Here is a 16,917-nt window from a genome sequence, read left to right on the forward strand (position 1 = left end):
TGGATATGGGGTTGCTGGGCAGAGAGAAAAAAAGGTTAAGAGACCATTGGAAGCTGGAACTGTTTCTAAATGGTTATTTCCAGAGGGAGTCCACCCTCTGCACTGACAACAAACAAAAAAAGTCTCATTCTGGGTGTTGAAATCTTCCATATGAAGGGCCCCTGGTGGCGCAGTTGGTGAAGGATCAGACTCTTGGTTTTGGCTCAGGTTCCGATCCCGTGGGTTACAGATCGAGCCCTTGTCAGGCTCCCTGCTCAGCAGTCTGCTTGAATATCCTCTCCCTTTGCCCCTCTCCACTCCACCCTCTCCCCTCTCTCTCTGTCTCAAATAAAAAAATCTTTAGAAATGTCCCATATGATCTGGGGGTGAGCTCCATGGTATGTATACATGTAAACATTATTGAGCTGTTCACTGAAGATCTGTGCTCCTTGTTGGTTGTAAATTGTACCCCAACAGAAAGGTTTGGACAATGAGTATGAACTTGGGCAGGAGCTTACACTCCAGGGGAGACAGTGGAGGGGTGTAGTCCCACCCCGTGAGGTTAAGGACCTCCTTTCTCTGGAGAATTTACACTACAGGAGGCAGGATGAATAAGCTGACCTCTATCTGAAGACCTTTCCAAAGTCCTTCTCAGAAATTCCCATTTTCCTCCCAGGCACAGAAACCCCTCCTTGCTGTCGCCTGCCATCTCTCCCACTGCAATTCCAACCATTGACCCTGGCCCCCCATGGAGCCCAGCCATCCCTGGCCTCACACCACACAGCTCTTCAGAGGCTTGAAGCTTGGAGTATGGGAGGGGCCCCATTTCCACCTTCTCACCAACCACCATCCCCACCCTCATTCTCTTTCCCTGGGGATATCTGTCCTGTTCTGAGCTTACCCCTATCCGGGTCGTTTTCCGGTGGTGTGTGCCAGCCGGTCCTGCATCCCACATCCCCAGCTGTTGACATTTCGTTGCCATTCGTTGCCAGGATAAAGAAAGGGCCCCTGTTATTCAACAATAGAGGGAAAGACAGAGACAATGGGAAATTGTGCTTCCGATGGGGTGGGGTCAGGGAAGGAAAGGACAGACAGGGGGCTGGACAGAAGGGACCAGTTTCTTGAAGCAGCTAGAGGTCCTGGAAGTCTGGCTCCCACCTTGAGAGTCTCTTCCCATAGGCAATGCGCACCCAGGCTCCAGAGGACAGAGGTGAGGACTTTGTGGGGCAAGAGGAGGGGGTGCTGCTTGGATGAGGCCCATGTAGAAAATCGGAGACAGCGGGAGCTTGACCATGGGTCTGTGAGCTCATCTGTACTTGATCCTCACACACAGCGGCCCAACGTCTTCATCCCTGCCAGCCAGTCTGCTCTTTCTCCGGCCAAGAGCATCTAGAAGAAACAAGGCACCCCATCCTCCACAGTCCTCCAGGTAAACCTTCCTGGATGCCTCCTTTACTCTATCCCTTTTGGGGGTCCCCACCCCTGGTCCCAAGCCCCACACCTTCCCCAGGCCCAGGATGGTGAGCAGTGCAGGTATAGTGCCAGGTCACAGGCTGGACACTGGTCACTCAGCCTCGCTTAGTGCAGTGACAGGTGGAAAAGTTCTTGGCACTTTGGCTGCTTCTGCGAGCTCAGGGCAGAAGCCGTTCCTCAAAGGTCAAAAGGAGCCACTCCGTTGATCAGGTGCCCAAGTGCCGCAGCTCTAAGGTGCTTGGACCTGCCAGGGGCCAGACAACTCCTTCACTGGAATCTCTTCCTGAAGCAGGCCACAAAGCTGCCAGTCCCTGTGGCTCCCAGCTCTGTGAAGAGATCGGCTTCTAACAGGTAGGCACTGGGGCTGTGGGAGCTCTCATTCTCTGCAGAGGCTACAAAGAGGGTATGTGAGGGTTGCTTGGAAATACAGAAATACAGACCACTGGTTAAGAGCTTGAGCCTGCGTTTAAATCTGGTTCAAATCCCAGGAAACCCTCCTCTTATTGTGTGACCTCAGTCAAGTCTCCTATAATTTGTGCACCTTTGTTTGAGCAGGCGTGAAAGGGGATTCCTAATCCTTCCCACTTTAGGCCATTGCTGAGAGGAGTAAATGGAAGGTACACAAGGGAAGTGCTGGGCGTGGCTCACCAGCCTCTTCCCCCAGCCCTCTGTGACCACAGCCCCCATTTCTTCCACCTCGTGTGGTGTGGCCTTCATTTGCAGGAGGATGGGCTCAGCCCCAAGGTTCTTCGCCTGTCTCCCCGCTACAGTATTTTCTTCCCCCCAGTCCCAGCTCTCCTTCCCAGAATCCTTACTGTGGGCTCATTCATTAACATGCACACACATTTATTTAGCACTTACTATTGTGCCAGAAACTCTGCAGGGTGCTGCAGATAATAGCTAACACATGCATGGCACCTACTACATGCCAGACACGATTTTAAGCATTTTACGCATCTTCCTTTGGTGAGATAGGTGGGAATTATTATTTTCATGTTTACTGATGAGGACATTGAGGCAGAGAGAAGTAAATAACTCACTCAAAGCCATGCAATTAGGACTTGGAGGAATCAGGATTAGAAAATGAGTAAAGCTAGGTGAAAGGGTCCTGAGTCCAATTTTTAAAAAATGGCCAAGTTGGGGCAACCCCGGTGGCGCATCGGTTTAGTGCTGCCTGCAGCTCAGGGTGTGATCCTGGAGCCCTCGGGATCGCGATCGAGTCCCACATCAGGCTCTTTGCATGGAGCCTGCTTCTCCCTCTGCCTGTGTCTCTGCCTCTCTCTCTCTCTCTCTGTCTCTCTCTCTCTCTCTGTCTCTCATGAATAAATAAATAAAATCTTTAAAAAAATGGCCAAGTTGATAAAGAACAGATACAATAAAGAAGTGAAAAATTGGAGTGCCTGGCTGGCTCAGTCCCTAGAGCCTGCGACTCTTGATTTCAGGGTCATGAGTTTGAGCCCCACAGTGGGTATGGAGCCTACTTCATAAAATAAAATTTTAAAAAAGAAAAAGAAAAGGGAACTCCACTGCTGAAGTAGACAATTGTGTTTGGAATTAGTTTCTATAACTGTATAATCACCAGAAACCTCACTGATAAAGTCTATATGCGCATAGGTATTACTTCCAAATTCACAGTTAGTTCAGCTGCTAATAAAAGCACTTCCAAAGAGGAATGCCCAGGACAGTGCAGTAGGGGAAGCAGAAGAGCAGGTGCGGTGCACTATAGTCTGGCCAACCAGGGAAGAGGAAAGATTTCCCAGAGGAGGTGAGGCTCACAGTGATGCCGGCAGAGTGAATCCGGCTTCTTTGGGAGCCAGTCCAACGTGTCTGGAGCCCAGTGTCTGGAGCCCATGTGCGGAGGCACAGCGGATGGGAGGTGATGTGGAAGGCTCTGGGAGAGGCGGGATCCCAGAAGGCCTTGGAAGCTGGTCCAGAGACCGGACTTTATCCTCAAGGCAAAGGGAGCCAATGCTTTAAGCAGGAGAGTGACAAGAACGTGTGTCCTCTGGCTTTGCTGGAGGATGGTGCCAGGAGGGGGGCTGGACCTTGGTGGTGTACAGAAGAGAGCCCCAGGCCTGGGGAAAGGGGTTTGCTACTGTCCCTTCCCCATCACCTTCCTTTTGCTGGTCCAGGCGCCTTCTCTGCCCACTTGCTTTCCAGCTGGACATTCCCCCCCCACACACACCAAGGGATCCCCAATGGATGGGAGTTCATCTCCAAGCCTGCTCCCTTCTCCCCTTCCCTTAGTCCCAAGAAATGCCTGCTCTTTGCACTCTGCAGACACGCTGGGCTGACTCCCATCATGCCAGGCCTGCTCAGTCTCCCAGCACTCTGTCAGTTCCTTCTCCCTTGGGCCTTCACCATCTTCCACAAAGCCCTGGGGGACTCAGGTAAGACCCCAAGCCCCGCCCAGAATCTGGGGGAAGGTGGGGGAGAGGCTTCAAGTGTGCGGATGGTGGCTAGGGCAGGGCAGCCGTTGGAGGTGCTCCAGGAGAGCCTTTGGTGAGTGTGCAATGGAGACGCGGGTTGGGGGAGTCTGGGGAGCAGGGTCTGGATGGGCACTTGTAGTGAGGGTCAGGGGGTTCCTGCCACTGTGGCCCCCCTCTGCTCAGCACCCCACCCTAGCCCCCACTACCTCCTGCCCCCCATCCACGAGGTCATTCACTCTCGTCGTGGGGCCACGGCCACGCTGCCCTGCGTCCTGGGCGCCCAGCCTCCCAGCTACAAGGTGCGCTGGAGCAAAGTGGAGCCCGGGGAGCTCCGGGAAGTGCTGATCCTCGTCACCAACGGCCTGCACGCCCGTGGCTACGGGCCCCTGGGGGGACGCGCCAGGATGCGGAGGGGGCATCGGCTGGACGCCTCCCTGGTCATCGAGGGCGTGCGCTTGGAGGACGAGGGCAGGTACCGCTGTGAGCTCATCAACGGCATCGAGGACGAGAGCGTGGCGCTGACCTTGAGCCTGGAGGGTAAGGCCCTTGGGTTCCTGGCCCCCTCCTCTTCGGGTCTCCCCGGGCTGCGTCCCCCACCCTCCCCCCTGTCTGCCGGCTCTTCCTAAGCTGTCCGCCTCCCCCCAGGTGTGGTGTTTCCGTACCAGCCCAGCCGAGGCCGGTACCAGTTCAATTACTATGAAGCGAAGCAGGCGTGCGAGGAGCAGGACGGGCGTCTGGCCACCTACGCCCAGCTGTACCAGGGTGAGCGGCCGACCCGGCCCCGCGGGGCGAGCTTGGGTCAGGCTCCTGCGGGGACACCTCTGACCCGCGACCTCGTCTCCCCCTGCCCGCCAGCGTGGACCGAGGGCCTGGACTGGTGCAACGCGGGCTGGCTGCTCGAGGGCTCGGTGCGCTACCCGGTGCTCACGGCGCGGGCCCCGTGCGGCGGCCGGGGGCGGCCGGGGATCCGCAGCTACGGACCCCGCGACCGGCACCGCGACCGCTACGACGCCTTCTGCTTCACTTCGATGACAGCAGGTGAGGACGCAGGGGGGCGGGGGATGAGAGCCCCTCCTCCCCGCTGCAGCTCCGACGAGGATGTGGGGCCCAGGGGTCTGCGGAACGCGGCGCGGGCGAGATGCGCACCGCGGGAGGGGGCCGGCGCTCGCCGCGGAGTCCCTGCGTGGTGCCGACCGCCACGCTGCCCGCCAGGCTCCCTCCGCCCCCTGCCCCCCTCACGCCTCTTCGGCACCCGCTCTGCTACCCAGGCTCCGCCCGGGGAGGATCCGGGGGAGGGTCGAAGAGGAGGATCTGGGGTGGGTCCGGCCCGGCCAGGGGTGACGCGCTCCGCTCCCCAGGCCACGTGTTCTTCGTGCCCGGGCGGCTGACCCTGTCTGAAGCGCACGCGGCGTGCCGGCGGCGCGGGGCCACGGTGGCCAAGGTCGGGCACCTGTACGCCGCCTGGAAGTTCTCGGGGCTGGACCAGTGCGACGGCGGCTGGCTGGCGGACGGCAGCGTGCGCTTCCCCATCACGTCGCCGCGGCCGCGCTGCGGGGGCCTCCCCGACCCCGGCGTGCGCAGCTTCGGCTTCCCACGAGCCCAGCAGGCGGCCTTCGGGACCTACTGCTACTCGGAGTAGGGCCGCCGCCCCGGGCGCAGGTCCCGGGGTCCCGGGGTCCCGGCGGGCCGGGCGGGAGGGCGAGTGGCGGCGCCCGGCAGGACCCTCGGAAGCGCGGACCGGGCCGCTGCTGGGCGCGGGCGGGCAGCACGGGACTGGTGGGGCAGTGGCGGGGCGGACCTGCCTGACCGTGGGGGGCGGGGAGAGGGCCCCACAGGCCGAGGCGCGCAGCAGGCACCGCGACCCTAGGTCGACGTGGACGCGGGAGAACGCGCGGTGCTGTTGCGCGGGGCCCCACGCGGGGGCGCCGCGCACCCGCCGGACTCGGGTTCACACCCGCAGGCTCCCCCGCCGGGCACGACCGAACGAACGGAGCCGAATGGTCTTGAACGTGCTTCAGGATGGGTCTGTATCCTGCCCGTCTCCTTTCCTGTGGGGGACCCTCGGACCGCTACGCAGCTGGCGGCAAACGGACCCAGCGCGGGAGGAGGGGACCAACCCGCCACCCACCTGGGTCCTCGGCCGACACCTGAGAGCTTGAGCGGTCACCCCCACCCACCCGGGGCGAGACTGGGAGCTGGACCCGGAGCATCGTTAACGCCTGGAGAAAGGAAACGCACCAATAACTCGACAGACAAGATCAAATGTCATTAACTCCTTTTTCTTTTGTATATTATTTTAATTAATGAATTAATTTGTTATTCATTTTGCTGTTCGGGCAATATAACTCCACCGCAGCAAGCTTGGGCTAGTGAATAATTACTGGAGCAAAGGGTACGGACTTTCAAATGGTGCTTGATAGGAGTGGGGAAATTGTTTTCCAGGCGGGTTCTTGCTGTAATTGCTAAAGAGAATTCATCCCGTGGGATTTTTATATAAAGGAACGAATGACATCTTCAGGAGCTCTCACACGGCAAATGGGGTGTTTGTGGGAGTTCCTAAGCTTTGCTTTCCTCATCTTGGCCGTGGGATAAGAATCTCTCCCTCTGGAGTTTGCTGTGAGCGGTGACTGAGACAATGCATTCGCGGGGTGCCACAGGCCTGGCACACATCAGAGGCACTCTGGGGATGGTACCTGTGATGACTGATGATTATGATGATAAGAACACTAATGACAACAGAACATCAGCCATCATTATTATTGGAGTTCTTCCCAAGTAGCCTGTAGGGGTTTGCTTGCTGTGTGGCACTGTGTTCATCAGGATATGCTCAGCTACACTGTGATAACAACCTCCAAACAGCAGTGGTTTCAAACATTACTTCTCCCTTAGGCCACCTGTGCATCATGGTCAACAAGGGGGTTCTTCTCATTTTAGTTATTCAGGGACCCAAGCTGATCAGACAGCCACCATCCTAAATGCTGCCGGTCAGCACACCAGAAGGGAAAAGTAAGAAGAGCTCTGAAAGGTCTTATACCTGCAATGAATAGCTGCAGCGCAGAGAGACACCGGTCTCTCCCGACGACAGCTGTTTCTCTAGAACGAATCCCATGGCCTTGCTTAACCAAAAGGGGGCAGAAAAGAGCAACCTACTCAGGCCTGGAAGTACAACCGCCAGTATGTACAGGATCAGCCCCAGTTCCACCACAGGCATCAGGGCGGGCAGACTGGTGGGCACCCACTCCTCCCCGGCTCTTCTGGGTTTTCTAAGTTATAGTCTGTACGGAGTCAGAGCCCCAGAAAGCCAAGACGCTGGACCCAGAAGCTTCCCTGAAGGAAGATGGCTTCCCTTCTGTGTGATGCCCTCGACTTTGTCAAGAGACTGCATAAAAAATGGTCACAGGACTTTCCATTTGCTGCAAATCTCTCTCTCTCTCTCTCTCTTTTTTAAAGATTTTATTTACTTATTCACGAGAGACACACAGAGAGGCAGAGACATAGGCAGAGGGAGAAGCAGGCTCCCTGCAGGTAGCCTGATGCAGGACTCGATCCCAGGACCCCAGGATCATGACCTCAGCCAAAGGCAGACACTGAACCACTGAGCCATCCAGGCATCCCAAAGTTTTATATTTTCACCCATGAAAACACATGCCCACTAATTTCTACAACTACGCCCCACACTACTATTACAATGTTTTTATTATGGAGAACTTCAAACATACGCAAGAAAAGAGAGAAAGGATAGTGAACCACTTCATCATCCAGCTTGACCAAAATTCCTCCTTTCTGGTTTCATGAATTCCCTCACTTGTGGTCGTTTGTGCTGGAGTATTATTTTTTTAAGATTTTATTTATTTATTCATGAGAGACACAGAGAGAGGCAGAGACACAGGTGGAGGGAGAAGCAGGCTCCATGCAGGGAGCCCAATGTGGGACTCAGTCCTGGGTCTCCAGGATCACACCCTGGCTGAAGGCAGCGCTAAACCCCTGAGCCACCCGGGCTGCCCATGCTGGAGTATTTTAATTTTTATTTTTTTTTATTTATTTATGATAGTCACAGAGAGAGAGAGAGAGGCAGAGACACAGGCGGAGGAAGAAGCAGGCTCCATGCACCGGGAGCCTGATGTGGGATTCGATCCCGGGTCTCCAGGATCGTGCCCTGGGCCAAAGGCAGGCGCCAAACCGCTGCGCCACCCAGGGATCCCGCTGGAGTATTTTAAAGCAAATCTCAGACAGCTTATTATTTCCTATTAATCTTCACATACATGCTATGTATGTCTAACATACAGTGACTTTAAAAGATAACTAATTCTGTTATCATATTCCCCCAATTGACATTATCTAATATATACTTCATGATCAGTTTCCCTTAAATGTCTAAAAAAAATACCATTTTATAGTTGATTTGCCCAAACCAGCATCCAAGGGCTATACATTGCATTTGATTAACTTTGTTTATTTTTTAAAATATTTTATTTATTCATTTAGAGAGCATGAGAGAGAGAGAGAGTAAGCACACGCAAGTGAGAGAAGGGGCAGAGTGAGAATCTCAAGCAGACTCCTCGCTGAGTGTCTGGATCTCAGGATCCTGAGATCATGACCTGAGCCAAAATCAAGAGTTGGATGCTAAACCAACTTAGCCACTCCTGCGCCTCTTGGTTAATTTCTTAAAAATATCTTTTTAGACTGTAATACTTTTTCCTTTATGTTTTCTATGCCATTTTTGTTTATTTAGGAAACTGGACTGTTTCCCTGTCGAGTCTCCCATGTTCTAGATCTGGCTGTGAGTGTATCCCTGTTGTGTCATTTCACATGTTCCTCTGTCCCTGTCATTATATTTCACTGTTTGTTTTTCTAAGATTTTATTTATTCATTCATAAGAGACACACACAGAGAGAGGCAGAGACATAGGCAAAGGGAGAAGCAGGCTCCATGCAGAAAGCCTGATGTGGGACTCAATCCTGGGACTCCGGGATCACGCCCTGACCTAAAGGCAGACACTCAACCACTGAGCCACCCAGGAGTCCCATATATTTCACAGTTTGATTAAACATGCATTAACTTTTTTCCCAGGAGTATTTCATAAGTAAGACTGTATTTCCTCTGTTGTCAGATCCGGAGGTATGCGGTGTCTGGTTGTTGATGCTACGACTGGTCAGTTAATTCTGCTGCTGTCAGCCTGATCCACTCACAAAGTTGCTTGTACCAGTTACGCAGGCTGCTGCAACACATTACCACAAACGTGGTGGTTTATGAGCCAGAAATATATTTTTCTACTGTTCTGGAGGCCAGAAGTCTAAACTCAGAGTGTTGGCATTGTGGCCCTCCCTCTGTGTAGACTCTGAGAGAATTCTTCCTTGCTTCTTCCATCTTCAGTGGCAGGTGACATTCCTCAGTGTCTCTGGCTGCATTGCTCCTATCTCTGTGTCTGTGGTCATGTTGCCTCCTCCTTTTCATGAAATACGACCACAGACAGAGATAGGAGCAATGCAGACACATTAAACTGAATTTTGGGAATAAATTCATATAATGAATTACATCCACAGAGACCCTTTTTCCAAACAAGGGTTTCAGGGATTAGGATGCAGACACATCTTTACCCATAGCCTTTTTATCTGATGGCTACGGTGACCATGGTCTAGATGCATTATTTCATTAGGAGGACAAAATGGAGATGTTCTAATTGTGTCTCTCCTCTTCCTTTATTATTATGAATTGTCCCATATGGAAAAATATCCCTCAGCAATTACTGTCACTCTGGCTTAGAACCCATTCAGGAAAGGTAGAGTTAATGCCTGGTTCTCTCCCATTTGTCTTATTTTTTTTTCCCATTTGTCTTAAATAGGTACTGTGGAATGAGTGTTTGCATCACCCAAATCCATATATTAAAGCCCTAATCCCCAGTGTGGTGGTTTTGGACATGGGGCCTTTGGAAGGTAATCCCACGATGATATTAGTGCCCTTATAAGAAGAGATTTGGGAGAGCTTGCTCTCTCCTTGCAGACTTCAGTGAGAAGGCAGACGTCTGCAGGAAGCCAGCCCTCACCAGATACCAGGTCTCCTGGCCTCCAGGGATGAGAGAAGTATGTGTTTGTTGTTTAAACCATCCAGGCTGGGGCACCTGGGTGGCTCAGTTGGTTGAGCATCTGCCTTTGGCTCAGGTCGAAATCCCGGGGTCCTGGGATCCAGTCCCACATTGGACTTCCTGCGTGGAGCCTGCTTTTCCCTCTGCCTATGTCTCTGCCTCTCTGTGTCTTTCATGAATAAATAAATAAAATCTTAAAATAAATAAATAAATAAACAAACAAACAAATAAATAAACAAACCATCCAGGCTATGGTAACTTGTTACAGCAGCCTGAGCTGACTAAGACCATGGGGTTCCCTGAAACCAATGTTGAGTCAAAGATTTCAGTACAAGCAGTTTATCTGGGGGGTCAGGCTAAAATGCACCAGTGGGGGACTGGGGAAGCAAGGCAGGAGGGAAGAGGAAGCCGGCAAAGGCTGTGAGATAGAGTGGCCGGAGCGATTGGCCCAGTCCTGCCAAGGGATCCCTGGAAGGCAGTGTGGAGCCTGTCTCAGAGAATCCCACCTGATGGGCAGACAGCAGGGTCATATGTGTCAACTTCCTGCCTGAAAGCCGAGGGCTGCTTCTGGGAGCACTGACCCGTTAGCATTCCTGGCTAGCTCTGAGTGCACACATGCTCCCACAGTGAGAAAAAAGACACCAGACAGAATCCCAGATGCTACCGTCTGCCTATGGAGACAAATACTGGAGGGTCGGGTCACAGCTGTGGTCCACCCTCCCCACTGCTCAGACCCATGTGTCCCCCTGTCCACCGTGTCCTGTCACTGACTCTCCAAGGCTGTGGCTGGGCACCATTTTTAATTCTTGAAAAGAGAGTTTTATGGGCAGCCCCAGGGGGCCCAGTGGTTTAGCACGGCCTTCAGCCCAGGGCGTGATCCTGGAGACCCGGGATCGAGTCTCATTTCAGGCTCCCTGCATGGAGCCTGCTTCTCCCTCTGCCTGTGTCTCTGCCTCTCTCTCTCTCTCTGTGTCTCTCATGGATAAATAAATAAAATCTTAAAAAAGAAAGAAAGAAAACAGAGTCTTATGACAGGAGGGTTAGTGGGACAAGTTCCAATAGTTGCTGCAGCGGGTGGCTCCGGGGCGGTGACCATTATCAATATTCCACATCTTCCTCCATGGTTCATCTGTTGTCCACAGGGCTTTCACAGAAAAACCCAGACTTTCATCCCTGAAGGCCTTTACTTCCCATGCCCTTGACAGGCCAGCATGGCTGCACCTGCCATCATACTTACCACCGGGTATGGGCTCGTCAAGAGTAAATGTTTTGGGGTGCCTGGGTGGCTCAGTGATTGAGCGTCTTCCTTTGGCTTGGGTTGTGATCCTGGGGTCCTGGGATTGGGTCCTGTGTTTGGCTCGCCACAGGGAGCCTGCTTCTCCCACTGCCTGTATCTCTGCCTCTCTCTGGGTGTCTCTCGTGAATAAATACACTTTTAAAATCTTAAAAAAGGGCAGCCCCGGTGGCACAGCGGTTTGGCGGCGCCTGCAGCCTGGGGTGTGATCCTGGAGACCCGGGATCGAGTCCCACATCAGGCTTCCTGCATGGAGCCTGCTTCTCCCTCTGTCTGTGTCTCTGCCCCTCTCTCTGTGTCTATGAATAAATAAATAAAATCTTAAACATAAAATAAAATCTTTAAAAAAAGGACAAAAGTCTTTGCCAGTATAATCCTTTTCTTTGCGTGTTGGTGAATTGGCATGAGGTACCCAAAAGGACCCAGAGGCTGCTAGTACCTTAGGTCTGGTGGTACCCTTACAGTAGCCTCTGGCAGACACATCTCCCACCCTAAGGACTAGGGCTTCTAATCCTACAGAGTCTACATTTATAGGTATAGGAAGCACGAATCTTCACATGGGTCACTCGGGATGATGGTGAGAAATTATTGCTCTTTCCAACCCTTGGTTCTTGTATCCGTGACTTCTAGCTCTGTGGGCTACAGCACCATATAATAGCCGTTGGTTCAAAATGTAGACTGCATTTTGAAGTCCAGTACTCTGATTTCAGAGGATGTTTTCCCCAAGCTGGTATTTAGATGTGCTGTAACGAGGTCATACTAAAGCACTCCCAGGGTTGGCAATTTCAAGGTGATGTGATACATGGTAGGGTCAATGGATGCTGTGGTCTTGTGGCCATTGTCGCATCTCCTTTACTTTAAAGTGTATCCCCTTGGTTAGAGGTGATACTATATGGGGTCTCATAAGTATAAGCCATCTCCTTCATGACCTTGAATATTGGTACTGGCCAAGGCACTTGGGCAGGGAAGGCAAATTCATACTCAGAATGTGCATAGTCCCAGGAAGGAAACATTGCCCTCCCATCCAGACTGTAAGAGAGACACTGTAGTCAACATGCTTCCCAGTGGCTGGTTGAACTCCCTGAGGGATGGCGCCATGTGAGGGCTCAGCACCTGTCTGTGCTGCCGCCACGTCAGGTGGCCTTAATGAGAGGGAACCATGCAGACTTCTACCCACTGCCATAGCCACTCCATTCATGGGCCCTCACACAGGCACTGGCATGGGGGAAGGACAGAGTCTGGCTGGTATCCCCTGGAGTCTCCTGTCTCCTGGCTGTCCAACGTTCCCCTGCAGTGAATGCTCCTTAATGGTACTGCTGTAAAAACAATGCCCGCTCCTGCAAGTCCATCCATGGCTCTCGCTCCACTTCCTTATCTCCGCCCTTCCTGTCCTGCCCTTTCCTGGCCTGACCAGCCCGCCAAACCATGTGCCACCGCTCAAGAGTCCAATAGACCTCTCCCAAGTCACCTCTCCCCCTGCAGACAAGAGTGGCCAGTGTGCTGCCTGAACTCCCTCCCCAGCCTCCATCCCGGGTCAGCTCACATCAGTGCACCAGACTGATCCATCCATGAAGCAGGCCTGGACTTCCTCCTCTGAAGCCTGATTGGCCTGATCACAGAGGCACTGAGAGAGAGGCATGGGTGCCACACAGACACAGGGCATCTGGGAGCCTGGCTTCCTGCTCTCTGAGCAGTCTCACCCAATCACACATTCCACCTGGGATTGCCGTTGTGTCCACCCATATGTATGTGCAGGCTTTGAACCCCCAGGTCTTAATAAGACAGTGAGTCCAGGAAGGGAGAGAATCCAACAAATCATTGAGCAAACAGTCCAATCACCTGGAACAGGTGCCCAGCTGGAGCTCAAAGCTGCTGAGAGTGAAGGGAGAGGGGGGCGGGGTGGGGCTTCTAGTCTGCAGGCTCCCCCTCTGTCACTGGCGGAGGCTGTTTCCAGGCCATCAACTCCTACACGCGTCTGACTCGTTGTGTTCTTGGGCCCAGTGTACCTGCCCAGTCAGAAAAAATCCTCAGGAAGTCTGGGGCCTGTGGCTTGTTTAGGTGGCCAGTAAGGGGACACAGGCCAGTAAGGGGACACTAACAGGGTCTGCTACACCCTCTTAATCTTCACAACTGTGAGTCCATGCCCCCATCAGTGTGCAAAGGTGATCAGGGATTTTCTTGTTTAGTATCATGATGAATTCTTGGACTTTATAGATTTGATGTGCTTCCATCTCTTATGGGATTTATTCATTTTAATGCTGACATGTCATCCTGGCCAGTGAGAGTCTCCACAATGTGGCTGCTGGGTCCCTTTGACATGACCTGACCTGAGTCCCCAAACTTCCTTTATTTGCAAGTGTGACAAGCTGTCCTGCCCCTGACTGGGACATCCTGAAGAGGCCTGGTTCCTGGAAGTGGAAAGTACTATTTAGAGACGGTCGGTCGTCTGGATCCCAGGAGCACTCAGCATTAATGGGGGGGGGGGGGGGGAAGCAGTGTGTCACTGCTTCTAAGCCTTTTTCACAGACATATAAATCGTGAGCTCATGCTGTTGTCTTCAGTTCACGTGAAAGATTAGCAGTTTAGCTTAACTCTCCTTTCCTCACGCTGAAACTCAGAGTTCCAAACACCATTACTATAATTATTTGTTTGCATTATCCCAATAAATAGTGCGTTTTGAAATGTCAAGCCAACATTATGATTTCTCTGCAGTTCTTTTCGTTCTTAGGGATGAATAGTCAAAATGCTCAGTTTCATAATCACTTGAAAGAAAATTCTTCCATGTGGCTTTGCTTCCAGCTCCAAGTACAATCACGGGCGCTTGTCTCACTTTGTTTCAGATTTTTAGGAATTGCATCCCTGTTCTGCTTCTTAATTTAGCCTAAAATTAACTTCATTATTCTGAATTTAATTCTGTTTCAATTATATAATATATTTATGTAGTTCCAACGTCAAAGCCAGAAAACAAGCTGCTGCCATTTTACAGGTGAAGAAACTGAGGCCTGCAGCATGAGTGCCTGCTCTTCAGAAAACCTGAGAGGTCTCTCACCCTGGGCTGTAGGGAAGGGGGCTGCGAGGAGCCTGCAGATGGGACAGCTTTCTCCAGAAGGAGATCTGGATGTTCTCAGGGCCGAGCCCTCCAGTTCCTTCAGCTGTTCTTTGGGGAACAGTCTGGGATGCCCTCTGAGCATAGGACTTTGCTCCCTGGCTGCAAAGTTCTGTCCACTCAGGGGCTCCCCTAGATGTGGTGCCGTTCAGCCTGCCTCCTCACCACCCCACCTCCCCTGCCCACCCTGAGGCCTTCAGCTGCAGGAGCCCTCCCTCGTCTGGGCCAGTGTCCCACGCTTCCTGGCCCCTTTCAGAAGTTCTCAAAGCCACCATTCTGCCAGCACAGCTGTGGCAGCGCTTGGAGCTGTGCGCATGCAGCCCCACTCCCACGTCCCCCTGCAGAGGACCCAGGTGCCCACATGACATGCAGGGCCTTGAGAGGATCTGAGCTGCTGGGCCCCACCCCCACGTCTGGGGAAGTGGGAACAGGTGCTCAAGGGACCAGAAGGATGGGCTCTCCCAGTGGCCACTGTGGCTGGGAGTCCAGTGACCACTGGCTAACACTGGAGGCGGGGGCGCCAGGGATGCCAGGACCTTGGGGAGGGTCTGTTTCCTCAACTTGGGTCATGGCCTCAGCGTTGGCCTTGGTGGGGGGGCCATAGGGGTGAGGGAGAGGCAGGAGACTGATTATTCTCCTCCACAGAGACTGGAAAGCTCCCCAGGACCCAGGAGGCTGGGAGGCTAGCCAGCTGGGCTGCAAACCGCCCCCCCCCCCACCTCCACCATTTCTGTCCCCTGAGAGACAGCTGGGGCCCTGGCAAGAACCCTGGCCTGGGCGTCCGTCAAGAGACTTGCTTTTGGTCATGGTCAGCCTGTGGCATGCTGTGTGACCCCAGATAACTCTCCACCTCTGGGTCTGTTTCCTTGTCCAGAAGATACTTCAGTTTCCCTGAGACATTCTCCTTCTGTTACTAGGGCAGGAAGTTCTACTTGAAATCAGACTTTAATTCTTCCTGCTTCCGTTGGTCCTGTTTGCTTTCAGCCAGTCTCCGAGGGTCCCTTTCTGAGACCTCAGTGAGGTCTTGGTTCTTCTTGCCTCTTCTTAGGAAGGGATAGAAATGGATGATGGTGGCTGTCACATGGCCAGGGGACAAGATGCAGGTAAAAATAGTACAGAAGGTCCCTGCCCAGCAAGTGCCAGCTAGACTGCAGTATGAGTCTTCAGAGCTGTAAGTGTTGGAAGAGTCTCGGGGGCGAGGGGGCACTCATTGCCTCCCCTGGAAAGTCCTCAGGGTGGGACTCCTCTCTCAGATAACGAACGCTCCGTCTCACCCACAGGGGACTGGTTCACTGGCCTCCTGGCCAGGAGATCTGTGCACACTGGGCATGTGTGTATGTGCGTGCATGACTAGCAAAGAGAAAGAACTAGATTTTGCTGAGCTCACCCATGGGCCAGGTGCAGTACACATTACCCAGTGCCATTGATACTCTTCAGCCCGTTGTTCAGAAGAGGAAAGAGTTTCAAAGAAAGGAAGCCCTGCACAAGGTTTGGCCGCTGCAGATGGCAAACCAGGGCTTTGACCTCAGGGCCGGAGCCTCTGGAGTCCTGGCTCTCACCAGCCTTCACAGCAGCAGCTCCCTGTTCCCGCACCACGTCTGGTTTCCCACCAGGGGACTGCCTCTTGGAACAGACTGTCTGGTACCAGCCCCAGTCCAGACCCAGCTGCTTCTGGCCTCGATCAAGGTCAGACTCCTTCAGGATGCCACGTGTGCCCACACTTCTAGTCATGAGGGGAGGTGACAAGGAAGGTCACTTTCTCTTCTTTCCCCATCACAGCCAGGTTTCCCCACAGCAAGAACTGTGGTTACCTGGGAGCCACCACTGAGATTGAATTTCAGCCACATGGTTGCCTGGCTCTGCCTGGCTGGGCTTAAGACCCGGGTGGAGCTGATCCCAGCCCTGGTGGGGGCAGGCTGGCTGCATAGACCCATGCTGAGACTGTTGGTGGGGGGGTCTCTTTCAGTTGGGTTGCAAGGTCTGAGGGGAGCAAAGGGAGGTCCTAGGGCTGCCAGGTGCTGCTTAGATCTGCCCCAAGGCCAGATCCCTCTGGCCTCCATCAGAGGACTTGGTGCTGAAATAGTGCCTGGTCCATAGTGGGCATTCAGTTAGTATTTATTTAATGAAATGAATAAACAGAGGTCTCTCCTTCCCCAGACTCTGCCAGGTACCTTGTTCTGTCCTCTTTAGGCTCACCTCCCTGCCTAGGTCATTTCTTTTACTAAAAGACCCTACCACCCACCACCCCCAGGACTTCCTGTCCTGTCTCTACAGTACATGGGTGTCCAAGGATTGGCCAGAGCTCTACCCTAGGTCCTTGAGGATTTAGGGAGGAGTTTATTGTGAGCTTCTGAAAAGCGCTTTGGAAGCCAGTCCACAGCATTTGAAGTAGAATCCAGACAGTGGTAAGACTGGGACAGGGCATCAGCAGAGGGCAGTCCAGAGTCCCATACAGGAGGGAGGGACTTGGGTGCCATCTAAATGGAAGGACAGGGACCGATCCTGAGGTTGATTTGCACTGCAGGCACCCCGCATGACTTGGGATATTTTTGGG

The 16,917-nt window shown here is 53.2% G+C and overlaps 1 protein-coding gene across 4 annotated transcripts; it reads left to right on the forward strand.

The window, feature by feature from the left end:
• Positions 1-1,053: 1,053 nt before the first annotated feature.
• Positions 1,054-6,041, forward strand: HAPLN2 (hyaluronan and proteoglycan link protein 2). Of its 4 annotated transcripts, none has more exons than XM_025997332.2 (8): positions 1,054-1,189; positions 1,313-1,408; positions 1,742-1,803; positions 3,733-3,842; positions 4,065-4,418; positions 4,527-4,643; positions 4,737-4,919; positions 5,240-6,041. In XM_025997332.2, exons 4-8 carry the CDS (start codon positions 3,755-3,757, stop codon positions 5,518-5,520), a joined length of 1,023 nt encoding a protein of 340 aa, XP_025853117.1. In that variant the 5' UTR covers positions 1,054-1,189; positions 1,313-1,408; positions 1,742-1,803; positions 3,733-3,754; the 3' UTR covers positions 5,521-6,041. The 4 variants fall into 4 exon arrangements, with proteins under 4 accessions (XP_025853117.1, XP_025853119.1, XP_025853116.1 ...); XM_025997334.2 differs by having other exon boundaries at positions 1,079-1,189; positions 1,663-1,803; XM_025997331.2 differs by having other exon boundaries at positions 1,079-1,189; positions 1,745-1,803.
• The last annotated feature ends 10,876 nt before the right edge of the window (positions 6,042-16,917 follow it).

This window comes from Vulpes vulpes, chromosome 13 (genome assembly GCF_048418805.1).
Source record: "Vulpes vulpes isolate BD-2025 chromosome 13, VulVul3, whole genome shotgun sequence".
NCBI lineage: Eukaryota > Metazoa > Chordata > Mammalia > Carnivora > Canidae > Vulpes > Vulpes vulpes.

Excerpts from the sequence above, each read along its gene's own strand:
- HAPLN2 (XM_025997332.2), top strand. The coding sequence starts at position 3,755 with ATGCCAGGCCTGCTCAGTCTCCCAGCACTCTGTCAGTTCCTTCTCCCT. Across the intron at positions 4,419-4,526 it reads GCTGACCTTGAGCCTGGAGG|GTGTGGTGTTTCCGTACCAG; the intron begins GTAAGGCCCTTG and ends GCCTCCCCCCAG. Across the intron at positions 4,644-4,736 it reads CTACGCCCAGCTGTACCAGG|CGTGGACCGAGGGCCTGGAC; the intron begins GTGAGCGGCCGA and ends CCTGCCCGCCAG.